General features: G+C 43.0%; 1 protein-coding gene across 1 annotated transcript; it reads right to left on the reverse strand.

The window, feature by feature from the left end:
- Nucleotides 1-2,705: 2,705 nt before the first annotated feature.
- On the reverse strand, nucleotides 2,706-27,453 carry yap1 (Yes1 associated transcriptional regulator). Its single transcript, XM_034549184.1, has 8 exons — nucleotides 26,759-27,453; nucleotides 25,401-25,630; nucleotides 17,002-17,120; nucleotides 15,737-15,850; nucleotides 10,351-10,508; nucleotides 8,096-8,223; nucleotides 6,819-6,931; nucleotides 2,706-5,554 (listed from the first exon to the last, which is right to left on the reverse strand). The coding sequence occupies exons 1-8, from the start codon at nucleotides 26,957-26,959 to the stop codon at nucleotides 5,319-5,321; spliced, it is 1,299 nt and encodes a 432-aa protein (XP_034405075.1). The 5' UTR covers nucleotides 26,960-27,453; the 3' UTR covers nucleotides 2,706-5,318.

Consider the following 27,453-nt stretch of genomic DNA (forward strand, 5'->3'; position numbering starts at 1 on the left):
AAACAGAAGGAGGTAGAGAGGAGGGGGGGCGGGGCGCATCAGCAGGGCCAAGGCAGGAGACCGGCTCACCAGGCATCAGACACCTCCAGGTCCAATGGACCCTATGAGACGTGAAGTCACAAAGACTCCGGGGAGGAAGCAGAGTTAATAAGGTGCAATGGAGAGATGTAAATGGTACTACAAGCTCCTTAAGATATGATGGTGCATCAACAATCAAGGCTCTGTAGGTGAGGAGAAGAATTGATAATGTGATTCTTGATTTTACAGGCAGCTAATACAGGAGTAATGTGATCTCTTTTCTTGGTTGTTGTGAGTACACGAGCTGCACTCACTTATGTGAGTGGTTGTGTGAATTGTGTGTAGTGTTGAGTCCAGTTTTCTAAATCGTGCTTACACAATCGGAAAAAACTGTAAAGAATTGAATAGACTCGCAAGAAATATAGACTGCATTCAAACGTTGATTAACCATTTGAATGTTAACGTTTTGAATGACCCCTTTTGGTCATTGGTTTTAATATAATTATTTCCTTATGCCGTTGACTGATTAGTTGGTCTTCAAACAGCAATGGCAGTTGCGTTGCGCTCTGCATCACCGTGCGGTGTAACTTGTTCTTTAACAGAGAATAACCCAAAGAGATCTTACACAAGAGAAAAAGTTGGGTAAGAGATGGATGTTTTGGAGGCTCCTCCAGCTTTGTTGGAGTTAAAGGAAAACTATTTTTAAGGGCATATCACACTTGCTCCGATATGTGTTTCCTCTCTCTCACTCATTGTATTCTTTCCCACCCTATTAGTAGGCCACGTCTGCTAAGATACTACAATACTACCCGTGAGTATTATCTTTTGTCAGGGATACGCAGATGTTTTGCATTGGGGCTAATTTCAGGAAACGCTTTGCACCGAAGTGGCCGTTGTTCTGTTTGCCTCAAGTGCATGAAGAAGGTCGAAGATCAAAAACGTGTTTATTATGAAACAGAGTGCAAGGAAAAAGGAGTGTTTTTGTATCCACTTTGTCCTTCCAGCACCTACGTCTCTCAGCCAGGTAAGCATGCAGTTAACATTGATTGCTTTCAATTGCCAAAATCACATACCATACTAAACAGCACATCGGAGTAAAAATTACTATTTTTACATTTTCACTGATTACTTGAAAGTTGATTTCCGGAGCCTACATTTATTATTTTCTCTGCCTGGATGCTGGTAGTGTTGTTTTGAGTCCAGCGGTTAGGTCTGGTATTACATATGTAAATAATTAGTTTTATTTAGTGTTTTAAAAAAATATATGTATAGAAATAGTATACTATGGCGTTAAAAGAAAGTCACGGTAAAGAATACCATGAAGTTGTGAAAGATTCATAAAAAAGCATAATGTGCCATAAAATAAATCATAATATATTATGTTATAAAAACATGTAACTGTTTAAATATGCTAAAAAATAAAATATAGAAAATGCCATAAAAAGTCATGCATAAAGTTAATGTATATTATCGTATTAAAAAAATTACATAATATAGCTTGGATGGGTGAGAATCACTAGAGTCAATATTATCCTGGTACTTAAGCCACAATATGATCTTACTGCCACTATAAACATGTTGTACCATGCTGAGTATTGCAATAACATAGATTGCGATATATTGCAATGTATTACCTTTTTTCATTGAATAAGATAACGTTTTCACTCAGACAAATGGGTCATAAATGTTGCATCATGCACTTGGCAAACTAGTCCAATCAGCTGACTTTACCCATGACATCACCAGAAAAAAAGCTCAGCACCATCTAGTGGACTCGAAAAACTATTGTTAAAGGTTAATTTTGTATTTGCAAGGTAATAGTTTGCATAATAAAATATGGATACTTTGCGGCAGTGTATTGCCACGCAAAATATTGTAAAAAAGTAATAAAGGTCATAATAGTGTTGAAGAAGTTGTGAAATACCATTGTATATATCTTTTTTTAAAGGAATAGTATGTAAATGGCATTTCTAATAAGTCATAAGATTCAAAGCATAGTATGTTGAAAATAATTAACAGAAAAGAACTGAATGTAAAGAAATATCTGTAGTGTCCGAAAAAGCAAATGTCATGTCAAAGTAATAAAAACGTAGAAAAAGTTATTTAATAGCCCTAATATAGTATGTCGGAAAAAAAATGGAAAAGTTAGTGTAGTAAGTCAGAAGTCATTACAAAGTAATGTATGTAAAAAAGATTAACTCAGAGCATAGCATATTAATACTAATAATAAAAAGTCATACGATAAGTGACTGTCAAAAAGCCATAGTAGAGTATGTCCCAACAAATTACATTTTACAAATTGCATTTTATAGCATGCCATAAAAATGTTTGTTTGTAAAATCTTAAGTATTAACTCCAGCTGCTACATGTAGAGGAATAAAAGTAAAATATTTCCCTCTGAAATGTCGTGGAATAGAACTCAAGTACAGTGCTCGAGTAAATTAAATGAGTTTCTTTCCACCACTGATTTAGTTACTCAGTGAGGAACTGAAGCAAATGAAAAGCACTTGAAATCTTTCAACATTAGAACATTTCTTGTTAATATAAAAAGACAATTCTTGACTTTACTAGTCATAGACAAAGCAAAACACAACATGATGCATGAGCTAAGAATGTTAATTTGTTTAAAATAGATTCTTAAAAAAAAAAAAAAACGATGAAATACAATGCCACACAAGAAAAATATTACCACAAAAGTATATACTTTATTTCAGGCCAATTTCAAAGTATCATATGAAGCAAGATATAATGTAACAGAATGTATTGTTCTAAAAACACATGCACATATCTATCAAAAAAAAAAGATCATTACTGAATATAAATTCATTTCATGTGCATTTAGAAAAGTCTAAATACAAAATCCTTTAACTTGTGTGATTAGTTCTAGGGCTACAATGACAGTCAACAGCTAATATGCTCAGACAATTACACACTAAGTAAGCATAAAATCAGGTTTGTGTGACAAAATGCGGCATTGCGTCACAATGAAAACTGAAGCCGTGCAATACAAGCACTGTAGTGTACCACTCGTTTTAGTTGCATTGTTCTCACCAACACTGTTTATCCATCTTAAATTTATCATTAACACATGATTTAATGATCAATAAAATCCAAACTAAAAAGAGGTTTCTCACACAGAATAAAAAATTGTTCATGATCTCTGATCTAAAAAAAACTAAAAAAACAAAACAATATTGTTCCATCAAGTTAATGCCACCAACTATTTGTTGGCAACATAATCAGTGCGACACCCTCCAAGGGCATGCACAGCAGGCTGATTATTCAAAGGTTACTGCAGTCATGCAAGGATGTCGTCATGGTGTAAACATCAAAATAATGTGATTATGAGAGAATTGTCAGTGGGTTGTCTCCACTGCAGCTGTAGCAGTTTCCTACTCCGATAATGTAAACATGTGAGCGCTTATAGAAGAATCACTTACTGCTCCGTTCTGAAACCTCATCCTTAAATCTCAGGGTTAGTCACTCAAAACAACCACCTTGTCTCAAGAAGAAAAAGAAAGAAGAAAACAAAGAGTCTCTCAGCTAGACCTATTCATAGACATGTCCATTAACACTTTAAACCTACATCATTTTCTCATTAGCTTATACAGTGTGTTCAGAGGCTGATTTACAAATCATACTGGTTCTGGACTCTGTGAAAATGGAAGCAAAATTAAGTGTTAGCGTCATTACAAAAACATCTTTGGAATCTGCCACAACAATTCCTGACTGAGATAACCGATTGTTTTTTTTAATCATTTCACACACAAAAACACAAAAAAAACAATCCGCGTAACTCACCGCCGTCAGTCAAACCCTGGCCTTCTACACGACCCTCAACATGGCTCTCAAACCTGCTTCGACTTGCCCTAGCTATAGTCCCTAACCCCTCATTTCAACACATGGCGTCGCACAGAGGGGCTCCGCCGCCCCGTAGGAACTGTTGGTTTGTATACTGTACATTGTCACAAGGTTCAATTGATCAAAGAGCTGTAGTTTTGCCAAGAGATCTACCTTTTTGGTTACTGTTTAGGAAAGATAGTAAAAGCTGCATGTGATCATAAAAAAAAAAAAACTAACACTAATATGTATAAAGTAAAATTGGAAACAAGTAGCGAATCAGCAAAATGGTAAAAAAAATAAAAAAAAGAAGAAAAAAAAAGCCCAAACTGAATCATTCTGTGTCTTGGCAGACTTCATTTTGGAGAAATAGTGTGCTATGAACACATTCAACTCCATTAGGAAAAAAAAGTATTAATTAATCTATGAAAGAAATTAAAAACAAGAAGCAAAATGCCATTTGATAAAAGATCATACATATGCAGTAACCTACAAATAAAAGAATACTAAAAAGATTAAACAAAGAATGACTCATGATTTAGGCTTGGATAAGACTGAGATACTGAGAAGAAAGAAAAAAGCAGAAATCCCTAAATCCCCTTATGCGTTTATAAAATACAATTTTGATTATTGAACATTAGATAGAGGAAAGTGTGGCTGATGTAAGCGAACACAGCCTTATGCTTATTGCTGCATTACAGAAACTTAGTAATTGTTCATGTTGCTCGCATCTTAAAAAAAAATACTACTGAAGGCACTTGATCTATCAAAGGTTTAACTTAGACTTGCTGGCACAGCCAAGAAGCAATGTAGTCGGGCCCCAGGCTACAACCCCCCCCAAAGGCAACATGTCCAAACTGGGCCTCACATTACCTTTACTCCAAATCAGTATTGTTCTTTATGCTTCAAATACATCATTTTTGGTTTCTCAGGCTCGTTGAAAACAAACTAAAAAAAGGATAAAAACGTACATGGCCAAATATAAAGCTATATAAGCTAGATGCAATAGTCCCACGCGTGCTGCTTAATGCTATATTGCAAGAAAGAGAAGGCACCAGAGACTCCAGGCGATTAATCGATGACGGCAGTCCTTGCATCAGAGTTCATGCAGCCGCCCAGCTCAGCTTTGAGGGGAGACCAGGGGTGGAAACGACCCCTGCCCTAGGTAAAGACGCCCTAGATTCACTGACAGATATGTGAAAGATTTGGGGACCCTTGCGTTATTGTCTGTTCATGGGCCAGCCTTGAAGACACAGACAAAATAAAGAGATAACACACCAGTGAAAAGAAAAGAACAATACTGCCTCAAAAAGAGGTTGGCCTTACATGCCGAGACAGAAACCGAAGTCCAGAGGGGCTCGCTGAAATGTCTTGTCGAAGCATCTACGACTCCTTCACAGATAAGAGCAGGCAGCAGTTCAGTGTGGGGAGAGGAGTGAGGAGGGTCCTGCTCGGATCGTCTATAACCACGTGAGGAAGCTCTCCTTGTCAATCTTGGTAGCTGCCAGCACCGTTTCCATGTCATTGAGGATGTCGGAGCTCAGGGCCTCCTGGAGACTGGGCATCAGCTCCTCGCCCTCCACCGCCATGCTCTCACTCTCCAGGGTGCCCAGGTCTACGTCTGTTCCCGGGATGGCGTCCAGGTAGTCGGGGAAACGACTGGGCTGTGTTGCCATGGAGGGTGGAAGAGGGTCCCCTAATGAACGGTAAACATATGTTAGAAAAGGGGACATCATGAAACTGTAGAGATGCTCCAATCTGCTTTTCACAGCCTCTACCATTGCTGATCCTCGCTGAACCACATGGACCAATGCAGAGGTTTTCTCTCTCCATTTTACCTTGCTGTGAAAACATCTCCTTCAAACCACTGTATTTATTAAAGTTCATCACACACACCTAAGGAACCACATGTGCAGGTAGGAGGCGGGACTACACGAGGCATGCTCTTGTTGCACAACACTGTTTTTACCCATAACCACAGGTGTGTTGTTATTTTCCAACCTGGATCCTGTTTTACCACGTTTTTGTGTCAATCTAGCTGATTTCTGGTGAATTAATTGGTCCAGTGGGGAAAAGAGACCTACATCTGAACTGATTCAGTCACGGCTTAATACAGTATGTGGATTTTTTTTGACAATATGGGTGGAGGTCTTTGAATTTGACAGCCGCCCATATTTCTTTGAGCCAGAATATACGGATGAAGATCTCCCGCGAATTGGAGAGCAGTCTAGGAGAGACACGGAGGAAGAATGGAACAGTAGGACCGGTTGCTGGCTCCTGGTCGTACGTCAGATGGGGGTGAGGTAAACGATTCTGCATGAGAGTATCTCCAGCCACTTCTTGACCACTACCGTTGCAAAGGTGCGCCACATTTTTCTCGCAAGCCGATCAGAGCAGACTGGAATTGTTGGGGGAGGGGGGACTTAAAGCAACGGGCACTTAAACTGACCATTTTACATTACTTTTTTACATTTAATTATGTAAGCATGTTCTAGTATAAAACTCAGACAACAAGTACGAACCTGCATATTAGTATAATATATCCCCTTTGGATGATTTAGATTAGGCCAACAAGAGAATGTTTGGAAGAACTTGTCAGCTTAGTCCATTAGTTTAGGTAATTGAACCACATTCCTATCTTTTTGTACATACTGTAAATATGAGCAGCCATGTGAGAACCCTCCCCACCCCCCCCCTCCAAAATAAAACAGTCACATCAGACTCCTAGATTAGGGGGAAGACAGCTAGGACATCTGCCTCATGGTGGTGGAAAAAATTGTGAAATACAAACGAGCCAAGATGGCGATTTCTTTTCAACATGGGATCATTCTGGTCTGCCTAATCGGCGAACATGAATACAAAACTAAGCCGGGAGAAAAGAACTGAGCACAGACTACAGAAAGTTAAACAGCCACGCAAAGACGAGTCAGAAAAGATGCCCATTTGGTTTCCAGCCTCACCTGTGTCCATCTCATCCACGCTGTTGAGGAAGTCGTCTGGAGTGCGCGGGACGCTGTAGCTGCTCATACTCAAGCCGCTGTCTGTGCTCTCATCCCTGGAGTGGTAGGTCCCGCTACAAATATGAAGATAAAGCAAAGCTCTGTTGTAAACTCTGCACAATCGCTAATAAACACAATGATTTCCATCAAACCCAAGTGAATAAAAAACCTTTTTGTCTCGGCAGAGTTTGTGGATGACCTTAATGACCTTCACTTCACTACTTTGAAACCGAACTACGTGAATCTAATTAACTGGTCCAACAAAGCAAACACACTGTTATTAAAGGCGCAGAGGCTGAAAAGTAACAGAGTGGCCTTAATTCCCTCAGGGACCTTCTGCATACAGTCACAGTTTCCACAGTGATATTTGAACGACTATGGTGAATAATCCACAGTGGCACTGAGCTTCAATATCTTGCGCTCTGTGGCAGAATATAGGAAAGGAGCCACAATGTAAGAGACAACAGAGAGACCAAGAGGCCGAGAGAGGACATTTGACAAGTCTATACTAATTAGCAGAGGAAAAATATGTAGGCAGAGTATGGCAGAGGCAGGATGAATGAGACCATTGTGAGAGTAAAGGAGTGGAGGCAACGGGGGGAGGAGGGGAGATTAGGTTGGGCTGTCTACTGACTGGACCACATGTTCTCGTGGCCTGCTTACTATTCAGCTCTTTTCTCACTTCCTCCGCTCACAGAAGAACGAGAGCTTGAACTACTAGGAATGATTTCCCAGAATGCCATGGAGCAGCATTTACAGATAGGAAGGGACAAGGGTTATTTTTTATTATTTTTGTCTAACTAAGTGCGGCCGTTTTCAGATCTAGTGTCAGTCCATCAGGTTTAGTGTTGTTACTTATCAAATTGTAAAAGTTGTTCATCTCCACCTAAAACAAATATGATAAAACCACACTTTATTTAAACATGGCTATTTAGCTTCTGATGGCCTCTACTGCAGCAGTTGTACACCAGGGGTCATCATTGTGTCATGACCGCTGCCCCAAAGCTGCAGGTCTGCATGAGACATTACCATGTGAGGAGGGTTAGCCCAGAGACTGGCCTTCTGTTTGTCCTGCTTGTGTAACTGGAGGAGCTCTCACCAGAGCTCAAACATACATCAAGGCTGACGAGCCGGACCAGAATGGAAGCCCTCGCCAACTGCACATCAGCTGTGCTTGTACTGTACTGTCGGAGAAACGATGAGAAGGAGGCTGCCTCTGGGTTTTGTATTGAACCAACCTGTTGAGGAATGGGTCAGAGCTGTTGGCGGTCATGGTACGGGCGTCCTGGGTCATAGGGGAGGACACAGGGTTTGTGCCGCCATCTTGATCCATACTAGTAGGCAGCTGATTCCTTATAGCGAGCTCCTGCGGACGATAAAGTACAAAACCCATGAGCGCCACAATCAACCCCAAACCCTAACCCCAGAGGCTAATTACACACAGCTTCGTAAAAAAAAATTCCTTTCACCCCTGCTGCCACCGCATTAAATGGTAAATTAAGGAATTACACACAGACGGCCAACATGGTGCGCTCCATTCCTCCCCATACAGGGTGTCAAATTACACGAGGGGCCTGACAACAGTTGGACACAATTGTTTTCTACATATGCTCAGATCATGCTCCGATCAGATAAGGCAGCGGATATGAAGTCATACTCTTTTTCGCCTCCTTCCTCTGGAAGTCCTTGAACGGGAAGGTGAAGTGACTCGACCAATGTCACCGATTGAGAGCTCATTAAACGTTTACGGGGTCATAGACGACAAGAGAGGCAGCCACTGGAAGGTTGTTAGTAGAGACGGAAAACCGCCACAGGACACCTTGAGGGCTTATTAGAAGCTTTTATTGGGCGTAGTTGAGGAGAAATGGACAATGTTCTCCGAGGCAAAGACATAAAACAAGATTACCTTTTTCCCCAGCTTTACTCGCAGCAGTGCTGGAAGGCGTTTACTTCTCAAACTACTACATTTGCACACACGTGAACAATCTGGTGTAGATTAAGCGGGGTTATGAGGGCTGTGTATTGTCAACAATTTCATAAGCTTCCTTTTTTGAGCGTTACCGAGCAGCGTTAGCACTGGACTGCCACCAGCAAGTTGCATACATCGCTCCCCCGTTCTTCATCATACTGCTGCCATGTGGAATCCATTTGGGTGTGGCAAGTTTTGCCCTAAAGTTGAACTCCCTCCACAAGCATATAGCCTGTGCACACACACTTGCAATTTCCTACTACACTCGTGCTCTCCTATATTTGCGCACACAGGGTTCGCCTCCAACCTCCTGAAAAGTTACAGACATTTGGGGTTCACCAGATTCTAGTCAATAAATAGCCTGATAGAGGAGCTCTTGAGATGTAAAGCACCTGGTCTGCAGTCCCATCTGTTATTTTCCATTAGACTTTGTTTAACAGGATAGCGAGGATGTCTGAGGTTTGGATAACTGGGCTGCTCATGTGTCATGTTTTCCTGACGAGGTCAAAACTCCAGCAACACTTGTAGTATATAGAACAACTGGTCAACGATTAAAGTTGTTCTATATACTTGGGTTGCTGGAGTTTGGACCTCTCCGTGCACCTTGGAAGTAGCCGTGCCAGAAACCCCCACTCTGCGTCATAATGTTTTCCTAGTAGGGAAAGCAGGAAATAGAAAATGCATGCACTGAAATAACCTGGTTACTATAAAACCTTTGGTTTTGAACTAGTTTGGTTTTAATGCATCTGTTGTGCAGGTAAACAGTTTAGGGCTTTGACGTGGCTAATAAATAGTGATACTCCAGCAGAAACCATATTGTGTCAATTGCATTTCTCTCAATCCCTTACCCCATTAGGCTAACTAGATTTCTCCTTTGCCCGACATGTCAGAATGTCGACAATAACCAGGTCACTTGAGCACTTTCAGTAAGGAAAGTCAAAATCATCTTTTCCCAGCTCCAGCCAGGAGCACGTGCACACGCGGGGCACTTCCTAAATGATGAACTTTAAACAACCCATGGGACTGGCTTGGTAAACAGGTCACCAGCACCCTCATTCATAATAATAAAGCTCTCCTTCTGGCGATATGACACGGCCTTGAGTAAACGACTGGTCTCGGCTGCACCACCCTGTGTGGGCGGCGCAGTGACACATCAGTTAGGAAGTGATAAAATTACCACATATGACTCACGGGACATCATTGCAGGGTGCTCGAACAATAAAGAACGATCAAAGGAGCATGCACCGCTTTACCTATGAATGGTGACTCATATTTTAAAATATAAGGGCATAATCAGGATAGTTCCATCACATTTAAAAGATAAACATTTTCCCGATGATCTCATTCAACTGGGAGCAGCTAGGGATCCGGTGTCCTGCTGCTACACCGAGGGACGTTCACATACTGAACGTATCAACCTTGAGACCTTTTGTTACAAGTTGGCTGTTCCTCCATGAGGCCACGGCGCTTCCCGAAGGCCTCAGGACTTTTTCTTTATAAAAAAAGCTTTAACTTATTCCTGACCTGTGGTCTCTGCCGAAGCAGCTCCTGTTGCTTCAGTCTCAGCCTCTCCTTCTCGATCTGCTGCAGTCTCATCTGGTTGTTGCCTCCCATGACTCCGGGAGGGAGCTGCCCTCCCTGCTTCACTGGAGCACTCTGGGAGATCCTCTGCTGGTTCAGGGCTGCAAAAGAGAAAGCGATGAGTTAAAATCGGTTGCTGCTGTAGTATAGTGTGGTGTTCATTTTTTAAATATTGCATACTTTTGTTACCACTGTATAAATGTTATAGGGTTCATTTTAAACTTTGCACAGCGAGACTGTAAATGGTGCATCTAAATTTTTTAAAAGTGGTCGGTGGCTGCTTGATATCAAAGGAACTAGAGGTCAATGGTAGACTGGTGAATCCACTATATCCTTGTCCAGATTGAGCAGTCTATTTTCTGAAAAGTAAAAACCTAAAAACAAAATGGTCTTTGGAGCAAACAGGGGAAATCTTCAGGGTCTCAATTAAGTGGGATGAGATCTTTTTTTTTCCCATCCCCTTTCTAGGTTTAGGCTATAAAACGATACCAGCAGTTTTAACAAGGACAATTGTCAAAATCGGATGCAGGTTCCCCGTTGGACTAAAAACACTACCGTATCCAGATCGTACACCGATTAATGCCTGGCTGCGTAACAAGACTGACAACTTGAGCGTTTCTGTTGACGTGGTGAACTTGTAAAAGAGCGAAGCCAGTGCAGCAGGTTATGTAGGACAAGGGAAGTCTCCTACCTTCCTGTAAGACCTGATCCTCTCCCACTCACTGACTAAGACAGGCTCTGTTACTTTCGTACATTGCATCAGTTATGACTTGTCCTTTCATTGTGCGTTTTATTTCCTTCTCAACAGATTATCCTGCAAGACCGACTGTCTCTTAACCCTGGCCTGACCGGTCTGTGTACCAATCAGACAAATGCATTTTATAACAGATTAGGTTCCGTAAACCCTATCAACTTTCGTTTGAATGTTCCTTCACCCGAGAAATGTAAGTGCATTGAGCCCCGACAAGTTAACATTATCAGAACAAATGCGTGTGTATTGAAAAACACAGCTGTCCGCCCCCCCCCCCCCAGTGAAATCTTTGTTATTCTTTATTCTAGAGAGGGTGGGTCTAATAAACATGAGTATGAAAGCAGCACAGCAATGCAGCAATCTATGCATGCAAAGCACACTTTGTCGCTACAGTGGGGAAAGAAAAGCAAATGTGCTCGACCACGAGGGGTGTAACAGTAATGGCACCAATGGGGAAAGCTGTTTGCGTATGCGGTTGAAGCACCAACCAAAACAAAGCCTTTGACGGGGGGAGGTGGGGGGGGGGGGTTGTCCTGCCCGCCTCGGCACCTCTCACATCACCATTCAATCACTGTCTGTTTACACTATCTCCAGAGCTGAATGAACCGTGGCTCAGGGCTCTCCCTGGGAAGCTCTGCAGGCCCTGCCCTGCCTGCAGTCATCCCCCTCTCTCACTCTCCGTCCATGCTGCCTCCCCCAACAACCCCACCCCACTTCTGCACACAAACACAGAGCCATGGAGCCACCTCCTCTCTCCCACACACGCATATCAACTGAAGCCATGGGAGAGTGTGTTACTTCTCCCCGCTTCTTATCTTTTACAGATACTGAGGGCTTTTGAGGCTGCCTAGCTCCACCGTCGGGGCACCATTAGCAGTTCTCAAGGTAGATGGTGCTGCACATGGGCCTCGTCAGCAGCTGTAGTTCTGCAAAGGCCTGAGCTTTGAAGCAGAGGCACGAGGAGAAAGATTCATCGATACACAAGGCTGCACATTAAAAAGGAAAAAGTATGGTTTCAAACCACCAGGGTCTTTATTTTCACAGTCTGACCATCGCTTGGAACAACATTGCAATCGAAATGTAGTATCACTAATATGAAGTCCGACAGGGCATTAAACCGCAATCAGACAGCTACACTTATTTGGAACAGAAACTAACTTTTTGTTTTACTTCATTACCATGACTGACTTAAATGTATTGACACTGACGTGCTCCAAGATTAAAGCAACCACAATGGAGAGTACTACGTTATCATAAACTAATATCATAATGTCAATGTAGCCAGATTAGCTACGTCTATAATGCCAAGTCGAAGCCAAAGACTATGCAATTAAAAAGTGAGTCTATTTGATACACAAAACCGTATGTTGACGAATGGAGTCTTACAGCCGAGTTTCTACTGAACCACCACGTCAAGGACTCCCTCACAGACCAAACAGCTAACAGTAACCAATGCTACTGGAGGAACTATGCCCAAACAATGAGCATATCGCTGCAGGGAATTACATTGGTGTCTGAGATAGCCGCGAAGGACAGGTTCAGTTCAGGGCCAGAGTGATAGCAGAAAAGAAACGGAGCCCAGACTCAGCTGAAGAGACGTGTGCGAGTGTATGCGTGTGGTTTTGAAAGGGGCGGTTGAAGTCAGCAGCACATATGGCCGGCGATAGCTGGTGGGCCGGGCAGATTAGAGACAAGTTAATGCTGTCTGCCTTTTGTCTTCTTCACGCGTCCCTGCAACACAGGCCCTTATCAGCCGGATCACACCGTCAGGCATATTACGCCACGAGATCACCTGGGGCTGCTAGGGTTCAGGGTGTGCCACCTGTGGGAAGTTCTATGTGAACAGGGCACAGTACCTTTTGAAGGCATGGTAAATATTTGTCTGTTGTCAATTTAACAAGTCTTTAAAAAAAAAAAAAGCAAAAAAAGAAATACTACTTCTTTTTTTTTTTTAAAGGCCCCTTGCGAAGCTGTTGGGTTTCTATTGTCGAGATAAGCAAAGTGGAGAAACAGTCTGGATGTGATAAAAACACTGTTATATCATCTTGTACAGCAGTAATGTCTGAGTAAAGACAGCAGCCTGTGTCGACCTGGCTCTGCATGGCGAGGAGATCGGGGGCGAAAACCCAGAGACTGTCAAGAATCATCAACATCGTAGCTCAGCATTTATGGGAATTATTTTGCTACAAAACCACTTAAAATTGGAAGTTGTGTTGCATTTAACTGTTCAATTAAAGTACTGTCGTTTTACTAAAAATTAAAACTAGAATGCAAATATTTCTTCTGTAGGCAAATTAACTGGAAGGTATCTCAAAATAGTTGGTCCAAAATGAATAAATTGAATAAAGCTGCTCAAAACAAGGCCAGCAGGTCATCCAAAGTAAATGTTATATTGTTTTTGAAGAACGTTACATTGGAGTTCTTCTAAATTTATTGTTTAAACTTTATGGCACCACAAACTAAATTAATTTCACCTCCATGGTATTGGAGTTGGTGCAAATATCTAAGATGTAAAAAAAAAAAAACATGCACATGTGGGGAAATATGAACTTTAAACTGACTCACAGCTGCCTCATCACACTATGCCAACTTTTCTGGTGAAGTACTCTTGACAGCAGAGGGGAAAAAAACAACCATCACATGACAGTTAATGAAGCAATGTGTTTAGCAAACGGCTTTAGATTAGGCCTTCAAAGCAAACCATTATACTTCCAGTGGGGAAATCTGTGTATTTCTGCTCTCCAGTATCCTCCTCGTATGTTTTTGCCACACTGTTCCTCCAGAGCAGAACATTCAGAAAACAACAATCTACATAGAGGCGGGCGGCCCCCTTTCGAACTCGGCCACAGTGCACTCATGGCTTATTCGCTGCTCACCACCTCCTTGTATGTTAAAGAGGATGCATGCTTATCCCGTCGGCATATTCCCTCTGTTCCTCTGTTTTTCTTTCTTCCCCCTTCGCCCTGTCTCTCCCTGCCCCCACCTCCCCTCTCACATTGGAGTTCTTTGACTGAAAAGGTCTGGAACAGATTAAGAGTTGGACCACAGAATAAAGAGGCCTGGCAGAGATTCAAGTCTGTCTGGAGCTGGAGCAGAATGGGGCTGTGCCTGCACTGGGCCTCACGCAGGGAAAAGCCAGCCGGCAACAGCCCTCAGTTAAAGGCGCTCCGCTGCTTTTCTTCTCAAAGCTCAAATTAGCCTCCATTATCAAAGCAGCTGGCTTATGATCGGAGACCTACATAGCAGAAGTATACATGTTTCTGAAGCCGAGGAGCGCATTGCTGTGCACAAATGTAAAAAAAGACAAAGGAAAATATGATTGAAGAACAACTACAAAGAATATCATTACATTTTCCTTCAACCACCGAGCCTCACTATGAAATGTAAAGCAGTTCGAAGTGCATATCACTGAGCAATCTCAACAACAGCATGGGAGCAACATAGGTGGTATACATGTGAACCATTTAAATTATTAAGCACAGAAAGATTTGATCTCATGTGGTGCAAAATGATGTTTGATGGCACATAATGAGTTAACATGATCTCTTTCTCCCTCTCACTCGCTTTCAGGGGCCCAGCAGCCTTGTGTGTTCAAGACTTAGAAATCTTCAAAGAGCTCCGCCGGTCGGAGCCGCCATCTCTCCCCAGCTCTCCCCAGCTGCCCCACTCCCCTTACAACTCTGTTTTGAACTTTCCTGTCTGCCTTCAGAGTGGAACTCGCAATATGTGACAGAAAAAGAAACCAAAAAACTACTGCGCTTTAGGTGCCCAGGCAAAAAAAAAAAAAAGGGAAAAAAAAGGAGGACAGCTAAAATTAAACAGGATAACAGGCTGCATGCTGATTCACACATGTTGCCTTTGTGAACCAGGGTGAGCCTCCCTGGGGAACGCTGCTGTAATGAAGGGATGGCACCTGAAGCGTAAATGAGTCAGAGTGACATAAGCAGGAACCTTCATCTCTGAGAGTCTTCCTTGCACAGGAGGATTAGCTCATTCCCATGGCCGCAGAGAAATCTCAACACATGTACCAGGTCCTGTCGCTAATTCACCAAACCCTGGCCACCACACACTGAAAGCTGACTGTCAAACTTAAGCTTGGCCTGGGGGATTAATGGCTAACTCAGCTGTTGCTCTAACACTAAAATGGCTGACAAAAGGTTAGGTTCAGATTTTGAGAAGGGGGTGTTTGTGAAATCTGGTTTCAACAACTGATGGCATGGCTAGTCACTCCAGAACAATGTGGTGCGGTGAAATAAACAATGAATCATACAGAAGTGAACTCACTATTACATTGTGGTGATCATTTATGGATTACCCAGAACTTTCTACTGGGAAAAGTAAACTGCCATCTCAAAAACAACATGTCAAGGAAACCTTTTACCCAATAAAAGGCAGTCCCTGTTATGACTCCCTTGTTCAATTTATTATATAATAAACATATTACTATAACGTTTAAGTAGCTGCAATGATTTTTGAGTGCCTGATAATAAAGTGTCTTGATTTAATAAGAAGAACATACATATTATTGTAATTAAATCAAGAATTAAACTAAGAAAATCCTCTCTTTAGCAAACTCACCAAAGCGCGGGTCAAGTCGTGGGTCAAGCCAGGATGTGGTCTTGTTCTTGTGGTTGATGTAGTAAATTTCTCCCTCTGATGTAATAGCTTGTTCCCAGGCCTCAGGGAGAGGACCTGAGGGATGACAGGCAACAATATTGTTGGAGAGATGCTGGTGGTTCAGTCACGCCTCAGATTGTTCTTTGATATCATAATTGTGCAACATATAGCAACGGTTATAATGGTCACACCTGAACTACTGTACATAATTGGGCATAATTACAAGATACTGTTGAAGAAGCAGTAATAAATATACTATATACTATAGTAGTGCATGGATTTGGTAGCATTTAAGACTACACAAATTCTGTACAAAAGCACAAAAAAAAGATTTACTTCCTGGCAACATACCAAAAAAATAATCTGACAGAGAGGAGGTTCATAACTTAAGAGGAAAATGTAATTCAAGTGTGCCGTCACGCCTAACCTTTTGGGTTTGCTGAAAATGAACTTGGGTCCGTTTGCTCAGTTAGGACAGTCTATATGGGCTGGTGGGAAAGCTGTCAATCAAACCCTGGCGTGAACCATAAACAGACCAAGACTGAGAAGTCTGCCATGTCTCTCTCAGGACTATGATTTTGATTGTTGTTAGTTCTTTTATTTTTATTGACATGATTATTTATATATTATTGGGATAGACATTAAGTTCATCTAAGTTAAGGGGCAGGACCCTTTACCTCTGCCTATTCCTTTTCAAACATGTCATATTTATGCATTTAGAATTATATACGTTTACCGTTCATTTTATTGACGATTCTGTTTGGTGTTAATTGAAATCTATCCACCCACCCGCTCATCCATCCATCCATCATTTCCACTAGCTTGGACAAAAACAAGCAGGCCTTTTATAGAGTCTCTTGCAGTTTGCCAGCAGCGCTTTGAGAATACAGAACACTTCATCAGTAAACTCTGTAAACTGTCAGTCACGGATCTCCCAAACATGTCAGACAGGACCTGTCACGTTCTACCTCGGTCTTACCTCACCTAGGGCGAATTCCAACAGCATTGGCCAGTGCTGAGGTACACAGACTCTTCCTGACATGTAAAAACTAGACCAGACTGCTCCTGCCTTCTACTGCATGTGGTACGAAAGTAAGAAGATGGCCCGAAAAAACATCAGGTTTAGTTTAATGCTGAAAATCCCACATTGAGGAACTTGATCTGGAATGCGACATGTGCTGCTTCTCGGGTAAAACTACAACGTAATGAAGTCAACGTATACATACCACTGGCTGGGTTCATAATGTTCTGTTGCTGGACTGGCACAGAACTGGGAGGGGGAGCCTGGTTCATCTGGAGCAGGGCCTTGCGTGGATCCTGCCAGGTTGTGGTCTGATCAATGTGGCTGTAGGGAGACGAGATATCCAAAATAAATAAGTCCTAAAAAAGACCATCAATGTGTTTTTTCCAGCAGTAATCAGTAGTAGGTTCAGACCAGGGGCCATATCAATGTGAAACAGCAGGTCACAAGCAGGAATTGATGACTCTTTGATGAAAACACTGAATCCAATGCCTGCTTTTTGTAAACTATGACTGTTACAGGAAACCAAACTCAGCTGTTTGGACCCAGTCTGAACCCACAATTAAATAGAAGTTGAATCAAAGTGGGCAAACTGCAAATTCTTTGGAATTAAAATAAAATTATAAATGATAAAAGACCCCAAAAAAAAGCAGCAGACTACCACAGCAGACAACGAGAAATGAATCAAGTCAAACATCTGGGACTGTAGGGAAGCTAAACACCACTTCTTGAAAGTGTCTAAAGGGCTATGATTGGCTTCAAAACAACTATTGTAACGCCAAACAATGTTGCTCCATCTATTTTACGGCTCGTCTTTGCCAGGACAGGAGTGGGGGAGCGGGGCAGGGGGGCATTGTGTTGCATTCTGTGAAGGCATTGATAATTAGTGCTTTGTTGGTACTTGTTGCTTGATTAAGATGGAAAGCTAATACAGGAAGCCCTCCTCTCCCGAGCAGGACCCTCTCTATTGAGGGAGGGTCAGTCCCAGGGCTCAACGCAGGGGGTCCTTTTTCCTGGAAGTGGCTCGGACACTGTGGAGTGTCAGGGGCTTTAACAATCTGGCGCCACATTTACAAAGCTTTCACCTGCTTGACAAAGGCACAGACTGAGCTACGACCTAAAACCCCACTATTCACTTGTTCTTTTTGTTTTGTTTTTTCGAAACATCCCATTAAAAAAAAAAAAGACCTTGCCTCAAACTCCAGCAGCTTGTTTTTGCAACGCCACAACAACCCTATTTATATTATTGGAATTATTTTATACAAGAAAGAAAAAGGGAGTTTGTTAATTATGCTTAAATATTACCCTGTTCAATCTATATGTTGTACCCTTCGATAATCACCCTCTTTAACCCAGTGATTCTTTACGACTCGCTGTTAATTTGATCCCAGAGCATTAGCCCAGATTTGAGAACAGCTGGGTGAAGTGAGGTTCTTTTGGCCTCTGCGGTAATCCCAGCCTGCCTGTCTGCTCTCTATCCCAGACCAGAGAGCGAGAGGGCCTGACTCAGCACCCCACTCTACACAATGCAACCCATTTTGAAGCCCCCTCTTGTTTATGCTTTACTGATCAAAGGCGCTGCCAAATCCCCTACCAAACCCTCCCCCAGCCCTCACACTCACACAAACACCACACACCAAGCAAAATAGCTGGAAGTGCTCAGATTGGAGGGGGCCCCTTGAAAAAGAAGGGTCACAGGGAGAGGGGTGAGACAACTACAGAAAAGAAGTGGTGCCGGGGGGGGGGGGGGGGGGGGGGGGGGGGGGGGGGGGGGGGGCATCATCTACGGAAGCAATCCCTCTGAATTCCATTGGCTGCGTGAGTTGCTGTAGTCCTGTTACACTCCGAGCCCCCGCCCTACCCCCACCTTTCACTGCCTCCTTCCCACTCTGGAAACTATGACATTTATTATAGAGGGGAGGGGGAGAACAGGGGAGGAGACTCGGAGAGAAGCACTGGGATATGGGAAGGGAGGGCTTATCATAAATGAGAGGCCTGCACATCCTGGTACACAAACGCTACAAGTGGAAAACACGGATGGAAATATACATATCAAAGCCTCCAAGAACTCTGATTATGAACTCTTATGCACACCCCCTTAACTTGGGCTTCGTCAAGCACCGATGAAAGAACAACTATTGGATTTTCTATCAAGCCTCTCACCCGGGGAGGCCCATGTTGAATCAATCAAAACAGATGTAAACACGGCTTCAGCTGGAAACGGATTGTTATCAAGAAATACACAGGCTGCGAGAGGTTCCAAGCGCGGCACTGTATTCAAAGAGCCGTTAAGTGGGATCTAGTAAATAAGTTACAGGGAGCCCAGTCATTCATCCCCAGATTCTTAAAACTAAAAGATAATCCATTCACTCGACCTGCCCCGAAACCTATATGGCCGGGGCTATACGCCGCTTCCTGTCGCCGAGACATAAAACAAAACAATGTCATGGCAACTGTTGGGACGGCTGGAGGCCACCAGTTGCTGTTAGGAATCGCTGATGATCCGCAACCTCCGCGGTCACAACTGCTCGGTGTTGTCTTTACATGTCATGACACCATGGCGAGCTCAGCAGGACAGACACCCCCACCCCACCCCCTCCCAGGGCAGGGCAGTGAACACAGAGCGAACAAGCTGTGGGTCAGACCTAAAACACGCGTTTCTACTGTTTTTTGGGTCGTTGTCCAACCCGACATGCCAAAACACTTCATGTGTTTTTGGTCACGTGGACCGAGAGCGGAGCAGTGCTTCATGCTCCAGGAGTGGCTACGGTACTCCTGCCATCAAAACCGCTGCTCGTCTTAATGAAGGAGCAAACTACACTCTTTTACACCCACCTTTCAAGCCTTGATAGACGAGACGGCAACTATAAACTATTCCTGTCGACTGGTTTGCACGAGCTCCACAGCACCGTTTGATTTATCAAAACAAAATTACAAAAATGGAGCACTCCATTGATAAACCACTTTCCAATGATTAGCAGGCCAAACCAGTGGAAAAAAAAAAACATCAGTGTGTCTGCATTGTCGTGGATATGGCCTCAGTCTGACGGTTGGTATTCTGTTTGTGAATCACCAAAGACAAACACGGCCCGTCGTTCGCTTCTTCGTTGGGAGACTACGTTGGCTCAGGTACGGCAGCAAAAGCAGAGCAACGCAGTTCATACACGACCCGTTGCAGAGTCGGTTGCCTGTCGAGCTTGCTCGTTTTCTGCTCAAGCCATCATCGTGGTCGACTGTGGCTCAGCACAGAGGAGGACTCTTGATCCACCCAGGCACTTGACATCCCCTTGACTGATGGCCCAATTATCAAGGTGGCGTTTATTGTGTCAGCGTTATTTATAATGCGTCTCGCTGAGGAGGGAGTGGGACCTTTCGCACAAAGACTAAACTTGACGTTGCTTAAATTATTTGGCATTCAACTTTTCCCTTCGGTGCCGTTCACATGGAAGCTGGTGCCCACCAAGGAAATTCAAGATGAATTTGTGAAGCTGAAATGTGGATTCAGTAGCACGCTTTTGAACAGAGGTTCAACATCCTTAAAAAATGTTGCACTCGTTTCACAGACCCCGCCTGATTACTGCAGTACGACTGACCTCCGAACACCGAGATTGTCTGTTTACATCTGTGAAAACTGTGGCGTTCAAAATATCTGAACGTTGCATCCAAAAACAGCTGATCAAAGCTAAATCTGAGGACAGATAGAGCGCTCACTCCGCTTCAAGGCCATATGTCAACATATGCGTTTCACTAGTGTGAAACAAGGGAGTGAAGCTATGGGGAGTGCAGCAGCAATGAAACACACCGCACAGCTGAGTTGTCAAATGTTAAAAATGGGATCCTTAGGCCACAGTGGCTCCACCCAGGGAGTATATGCTTGGAAGGTGGTTGAAGCCAATGACTAAAGGGTGCACTGAGGGAGGCAAGATGTAATCAGGCCTCTAAGATGAGGATGACCACCTCCACTCTGGGGATGCCTGGCTGCCTCTCTATCAGCAGGACATCATCAAGAGAGATTATTGGGGCAACCCCTGTGACCCTATTGTGGCAACCCCTGTGACCCCATTGTGGCTTTAAGTTTCCCTTTGAAGGAGGGTTTGTCTCATCATACTTCCTAACGAAGCAACTAATTCACAAAGTACCAGGGCAGAGCTTGGAAGGTTCAGTGTGACTGCTGCTTATTTTCAAAGGACAATCCAAAAGACTAATTTATTTTAAGTGTCCCTTTAAAAGAGTGCCATGCGAGATTACTCAGACAAAAACTGGCTGCACTAAATAGGCACAATTAAATAAATTGGTAGACTACTTGTCTCACATACATTTTTTAATAGTAAAAATAGTTCAACAATAGTTCAGGTTATGCAACTGACAACATAAATACAAATGTTTCTCTATTTTGTTATCCAATTGCCTTGCCCACGAGGTGCTATGGTTCTAGCAGTTTTGGGAACTCTCGACCCCACCTGAGATGGTCCCCGAGCCAGATACTACATCTCTGTGGAGATGCACTCAGTGACAGTGGAGGCATTGATGTCTGGGACAGAGGTGTTACATCAAGACTTAGGTAAACACTAGCTGGACTTTCTCACAGTCCCATTTGTGTACCGAGCTGACAGGCCCCAGTTGAACAGGAAAAGCCTTGTCTGTGTGTGGTCAATAAACCAAAAGTTTGTCAAACACAAAGTTGCTCCAAATGAGGGCTCCACGCAGGCTTACAGCCCAGTCTTCCCAGCACCATTTGTGACTGGCCGAGTGGTCCCAACAGCTTAATTTGAAATCCAATTTACGTACTTATTATGTCAAGCCTTAAGTAAATTACATAACAGTCGATAATGAATATATTTAGGTATTGCATATAATGCCTACATAAGATGACGAGATCAGCAGGAGCCAAGCGATTAGACAATAGACACTCAGCTGCGATGTAAGATGTCAACAACAAATGCACATAAAAACTAAAATAAATGACTGCAACTGTAGTTTTTCTTCAATCAAAAGGGGACATGTTGGAGATTTTAAAACAAGAACCAGCCATTTATGTTAATATCATAGTCCAAATCAGCACCACATAGATGTGGACTGCATACAACAAGAGCATAAGGTCCAAATATCCACTTTGATCTTTCCTGCTCCAATAGGGCCTCTTTGACTTGTTTTTAGTGCAACAGATGTCCAGGTAACCCCATATAGTGTACACTGAAGCTCCACTGGTTCTCATTCTGCCTAGTGTTCCTAGTATAGAGGCACACTTTATTTTGTTAAAATTAGTAGGAGCCTATAATGCAGTATTACATGTTGGTATTAACAAATCTGGTCACACTGAATATTTTCCTCCTTTTACAAATTCCTGTTAAAGTTTGTAAAGAGGCGAGTCAGCCATTCTGGTTACGAGAAACCAAGCCCATCAAAACAGTTTAAAATCCAATTGAGAAAAGACAAAAGTGTCCATCAACACAGAGCTCTCTCTACCTGCCCCTGAGGGCAGACAATAGCTAACCCCCACCCCCCAAAGCTTCCCTCTGCTTAGGGCTGACTTCCCACGGACTAAAAGCTCATTCAAAGCTGCATTTAATAAGCGCCCGGAAACAGTGATTACCCCTCCTAGTTTACCGGTGTGTCTAAATTAGAAACCTTCATTAGTTTATGACCCAGCCCTGGAGACCGGCCCTGCCCCCCACCCCAGCACCAAGCAAGGTGACCCAACCTCCCTGCCCCTGCTGTCATAAATCAAAGGCCACAGCAAACTGCTGGAAGAAAGAGGAGGAAAGGTCAACAGACTTTGTTGACATTCTCCCAGTGTTCTCATACTTCTCCTCAGCTTAAGGTTCTTATAGTCACAACAAAATAGAGACAAAAACATTTAGAAACTGCAGACGAATATAGTGAAGCATTTTTTTCCCCTCAATAAATGACCAATATGTTGCAAAGAAATTTTTGACTGACCAAGGCAATGATCTACTAATTGTTTCAGCAGTAATCATTATTCATAAGAAGAAGGGAGAAACTTGAAGCCGTCAGCACCGTTTCTCCTGCACAAGCTCGATCTCTTACCATCAACCATTTCAGATAGGAGGAACATGGTAAAAGTGCTAAGAATGGCCTCTCCCACCGCCATCTTTAAAAATTCATGTCAACCATTTGTCTATTTTGGGAAGGCTCACATGAGTCTCAACAGGCCTGTGGTCTGAATAAAGATCACTGTTTCACTGCTGGGACAAAGGGCCGGAGTTTCTCTTGGCCCCTCTTCTAGTCATCTCCACATGGCTGTTATTTAACTCCATTGACACAAAAGAGGCGCCATCACAGCGCCACGGCTCCATTCATGCCAGAGCGGAGCCTGGCTTTTAAAGGGAGTGGGACATCGGCGTCCGATGTGACTCACAGAGCCCGCTCACCCCCACCCGTATGAGTCAGTGGTGTACTAGAAAACAATTACTTATTGAAAATGTTCAAACTTTCACCCCGAGTTGATTTATCTCTAAGAACACCAGCGGTCACCTGAGTGAAATGTGAGCCCCCGTTCTCTGCTGGTGACAGACTCCCAACCCCCACCGGACTTCACTCCTCCTGCAACGCGTCTCGGTCAGACAACCCCTGTTTAGAAATAGGGGAGTGTCTTTTCCAGCAGCTCTATGCTGAGGCCGCCTGTATTCCAGATCACATATCTCAACTTTGATGTGCGGCGTATGGAAGATGTCTCCTGGAGTTTTCCATACCTGAACACAAACACCGGACTACACTTACTCCCGCTGTACAACATGCCAGACGAAACACGGTTCTCAACAGGGACCAAACTAAGCCGTAGAAAACGGTTTTGGAGTTGACTTGTAAACACAGACGAACAGAGACTAACATAAACCCATTTTAAATATGTCTAGGAATATTTAACAAATACCTTTTTAAAACAGGACGGCGTTTAATATCCAGGATTTAGATGAAATTGTTCTTTTTAGTATAGAGTAAGAACCTCTGCCATAGTACAAACCCTAAATTGCGCCTTTATCAATAATCAATCAGAGGCAGTCATTTTTTATCTGCAGTCTCGTTTTGTCTTCTATATAAAAGCAGGAGAAAACAACTCAACGCTTTGACAATTATGCAATTTGTTATACAACAAGAAACTAATTACACATCCTTTCAATTTTCAAAAAGAAAGACATTTTCCTACAAAGAAAACAAAACGTAATAGTGCAACAAATGTTTGAACTAAAGTTATACAAGATTGGCTTTTCCAAAGCTGAACTTTAATTGTGTTTACAATGTTGCTTCATTGTCTGGAGGCACATTTGATCACCGTCTCTAAACATATTCAGTGATCCTAGGAGTCAAGAGAATAGTGCGTTTCTCTCTTCTACTCCTCCTTTTAGAAGATCCTCCTACAAAACGGCCCAGATGTTCTCCAGATGTGACACTTTAAAACATCTGGTACTGAAAGCTTTCTTTTGGATCCAAGTACATCTAAGGCTATCATGTTGGTTCAGACCCCGTGTCAGAGTGTAATATTTGACAACATTTTCCCTCTGAGGGGAGAAAGAATGACGACGTTCAACGTCAAATCAGCTCAAAAAACACGCTGCTGAGCTTTTTAATACACTTTCGAACATTTCACATAGAGCAATTTATTGACGTCACTTTTATGACAGACTCTAGCCACCTTTTTGCAGAACTACAGATAAAGACAAATACATAAGAAAAACCCTCACAACCCCAAATGTCACTGATAAACTGATGGGTGTAACCACTACCTGCTATTTAAAGAAAGTATACTCTGGGTGATCAATGTGGAGGAGATGTGCTGCTTAGCAGATGAGCTTTGCAGAGACGTCTGTCCTTTGCTGTTTGGGGAAGCTACAATGATCCATTGTTTCAGCTGAAACCTGAGCCCAAGAAAAGGAACACCACATACAGCAGCAGCCCCTCAAAAGATGTCTCCCTTGTTTGCAGAGGCCACCAAATGTAATAACCCACAATACAACTATTGCAATTGTCTCTTTTGAGCACAGTGGCCACCATTGTGCACCGCAGCAGATTTGCAAATTATTGTCAGCACAATATGCACTGTACAGAGCTGTACTATGGGAGTCCGATGACAAGGCCACTTCTCCGGAAGTTGGACTTGTATCAAACATTAGCGCAAGATAAAATGTCCCCTTTGCTAAAAGAATAAAAATACATTTTAAAAAACTTGTAATGCTGCATATGTGGCACAAAGGTTCAGGTACATCTCTGTTGAACCTTAAAGAGATGCTCAAGTATTATTTTTAATGTATACATGGTATGGTGACTGGACATCCTGGAGTGCCTCAACTCAACTTGTTGCAATTTTAAGACGTCATCAAATTAAAGAAAAGACACCAGGTTATAAGCAGGTTTCTGTTGATATTGTCAGGTCACAAAGTCATGAATTAATTGTAAAGCCATGCCTGTCAAAACAAATACTTCCAGTACATAGCCTTCACCAAAATGCAAAGTGGTGTCCATAGGACAGAGAACTACTTTCAAAGCCGTCCATTCATTTTTCAAAGCTTCCCAGGTTTCTCAAAGATGTATAAAAAATAAAAATGTATAATGCAAGACAATGTTAACACTTGTTGCCAGCATACTTACTTGAGGAAGTATCTCTGGCCAGAGGCAGTCTTGGCCATTTCCCACCCCGGGGGCAGGGGCACGTCATCGGGAATCTCATACGAAGACTGCCTGAGATGTTGAGGGGAGGGTGGGGGCATGCAAGCCAGGGAGCCACCAGAAACAACTCCCAGCTGAAGGGAGGCCGGGGACGAGTGTGCTCGGACGTGGTGGGGTGTGAGGACTCCGCCGGTCCCAGCGTCGGTGCTGGCCTGTGTTGGGGTTGGAGGAGAAGCAGTATGAATGCAGTCCCAGAATTTTCATGACCCGGTCCTTTTTTCTTTTTTTTTTAAACCAATTTTCATCTTGTGTTGTTATGAAGCTAAATTCTACTTTTGTGTCCAAAAGTAGAATGTAGTATGAATATATAAAGTTCAAAAAGTTTAGAGCTCCACAGTTATCCTAATTGAGGACATTACACAAATAAAAAATAAAAAATAAAAATAGAAAACAATGTATTTGAGGCCAGTTCCCCAATAATAGTAAGGATTCAAAGAACTACAGGACACGTAAAGGATACGTTGTTTTTTTGGTGCACAATAAGTTTGCATGAATTTTTCTAATTTCATATTTCAGCCACGTCTCCCGCATATGTTAGTTGGTTTGTTTCATGTGCATGTGGAGGCAAGTTTGAGAGTCGTTAAAGGATGAGGCCAAGGCCCGTGTGGCAGAGGAGAGCACACAACAGCGCATGCGCACTGAGAAGAAAAAAAAGAAAAGTCCACAGAGACCACAAGCAACAGTTGTGCGTGCGTGCGTGTGTGTGTGTGTGGGGGGTGGGGGGCTTAATAGCAGGATTTAAACTATCGTATGATTTCATGATAGCAAATCATCTCGACTACAAACACACGAAATAGTATTTGGATTGTGTCAACATCAGTTATCTTTTCTATACAACCTGAACAGTTACACATGTACGTGCACGTTGGCTCAAATCCCGTGCGGGTTCAGCCAATCTGACAACTCACTGAAAGTAATAATATTTGTTGTTTTCCACTAATAAAATACAAACAACACGTCTTTTGAGGATAATGTTGTTGACTCTTCCACACAGTTCTACACACAGGCCCTCCGGCCTTTCTTTTGCAGTGATTACAGATCCAACAACAACTTGTTTAAGCAAATGTACTTTTACAGAATATTAAAAAATATAGTGTAGGATAAGTGCAAGTACAAATAAGGGCTATGAAAGATAGAGACGGCCGTTTTAAGCAATGGCAAGATCCGACATGCTAATGTGAAGTGACTGTCGGCTCCCACTCGTGTACTGTGGGCCCCGGGTCCCCACAGGACGGGCCTGTTTCTGGGAAGGGGGCAGAGGAGAGACAGGGCGGGCTTACTTGTCTGGAATGGGACTTTGGTTCAGGGGGTTTGAAGAAGGAGTCTGGCAGTTTCCTCATCCTCATGGGTACGGAAGGGGGCACGATAGTGTTTTTCGGGTTCATCACGGCGTTAAAAAGAGCCTCCAGGTCGGTCTCGGAGTCGCCCCGTACATGGACGATTTGGTGTCCCGCAGGAGGGTTATGCTGGCTCGGATCCATTGTCCCAAAACAGTCTGCGAACTGTATGTGAGAGTGTGGGTGTCCGAAAATGTCGCGTTCAGGAACTCACAAAAAGTAGTTTGAGCCAATCCCAAACTTTTTTCTTTTCTTTTTTTCACACAGCAGGAAATATCGACGACAGTCAGAAAAGGTTATCCCGAGTCATTCTAAAGTTTAACAGCAGAGAACTTTTGGTTTTCTTCCGAAGTGTGTTAGCTGTCGAAGTCTGCAGTGAAAGACAGCGCTTTCCTGTTGTTTCTTGCTGGCATTCTTGAGAATGTAACAAAGCGCATATCTACTCCACACTGGAATCTATGTTGTCGTCCCGGCCCCAAAACTTTTCCACCAAAAAAAAAAGAAAAAGCACACGACGGAGAAAGAAACACCACCACAAACACACTTCTTCTGTGTTTAGGCAAAGTTTAAGCTGTTAGTGAATATTCGTACACGAGAGATTCATGGTACGAAGAACAAATCTCTGCAGCGCACTTTCC

This window comes from Cyclopterus lumpus, chromosome 13, assembly GCF_009769545.1.
Source record: "Cyclopterus lumpus isolate fCycLum1 chromosome 13, fCycLum1.pri, whole genome shotgun sequence".
Classification (NCBI taxonomy): Eukaryota; Metazoa; Chordata; class Actinopteri; order Perciformes; family Cyclopteridae; genus Cyclopterus; species Cyclopterus lumpus.

Bases quoted from the DNA above. Each gene is read 5' to 3' on its own strand.
- yap1 (XM_034549184.1), bottom strand. From the start codon at position 26,959: ATGGATCCGAGCCAGCATAACCCTCCTGCGGGACACCAAATCGTCCAT. The intron at 10,509-15,736 runs GTGAGTTTGCTA...TCTCTTTTGCAG, and splicing joins ACGACTTGACCCGCGCTTTG to CCCTGAACCAGCAGAGGATC. The intron at 5,555-6,818 runs GTGAGGCTGGAA...ACCGTTCATTAG, and splicing joins CGTGGATGAGATGGACACAG to GGGACCCTCTTCCACCCTCC.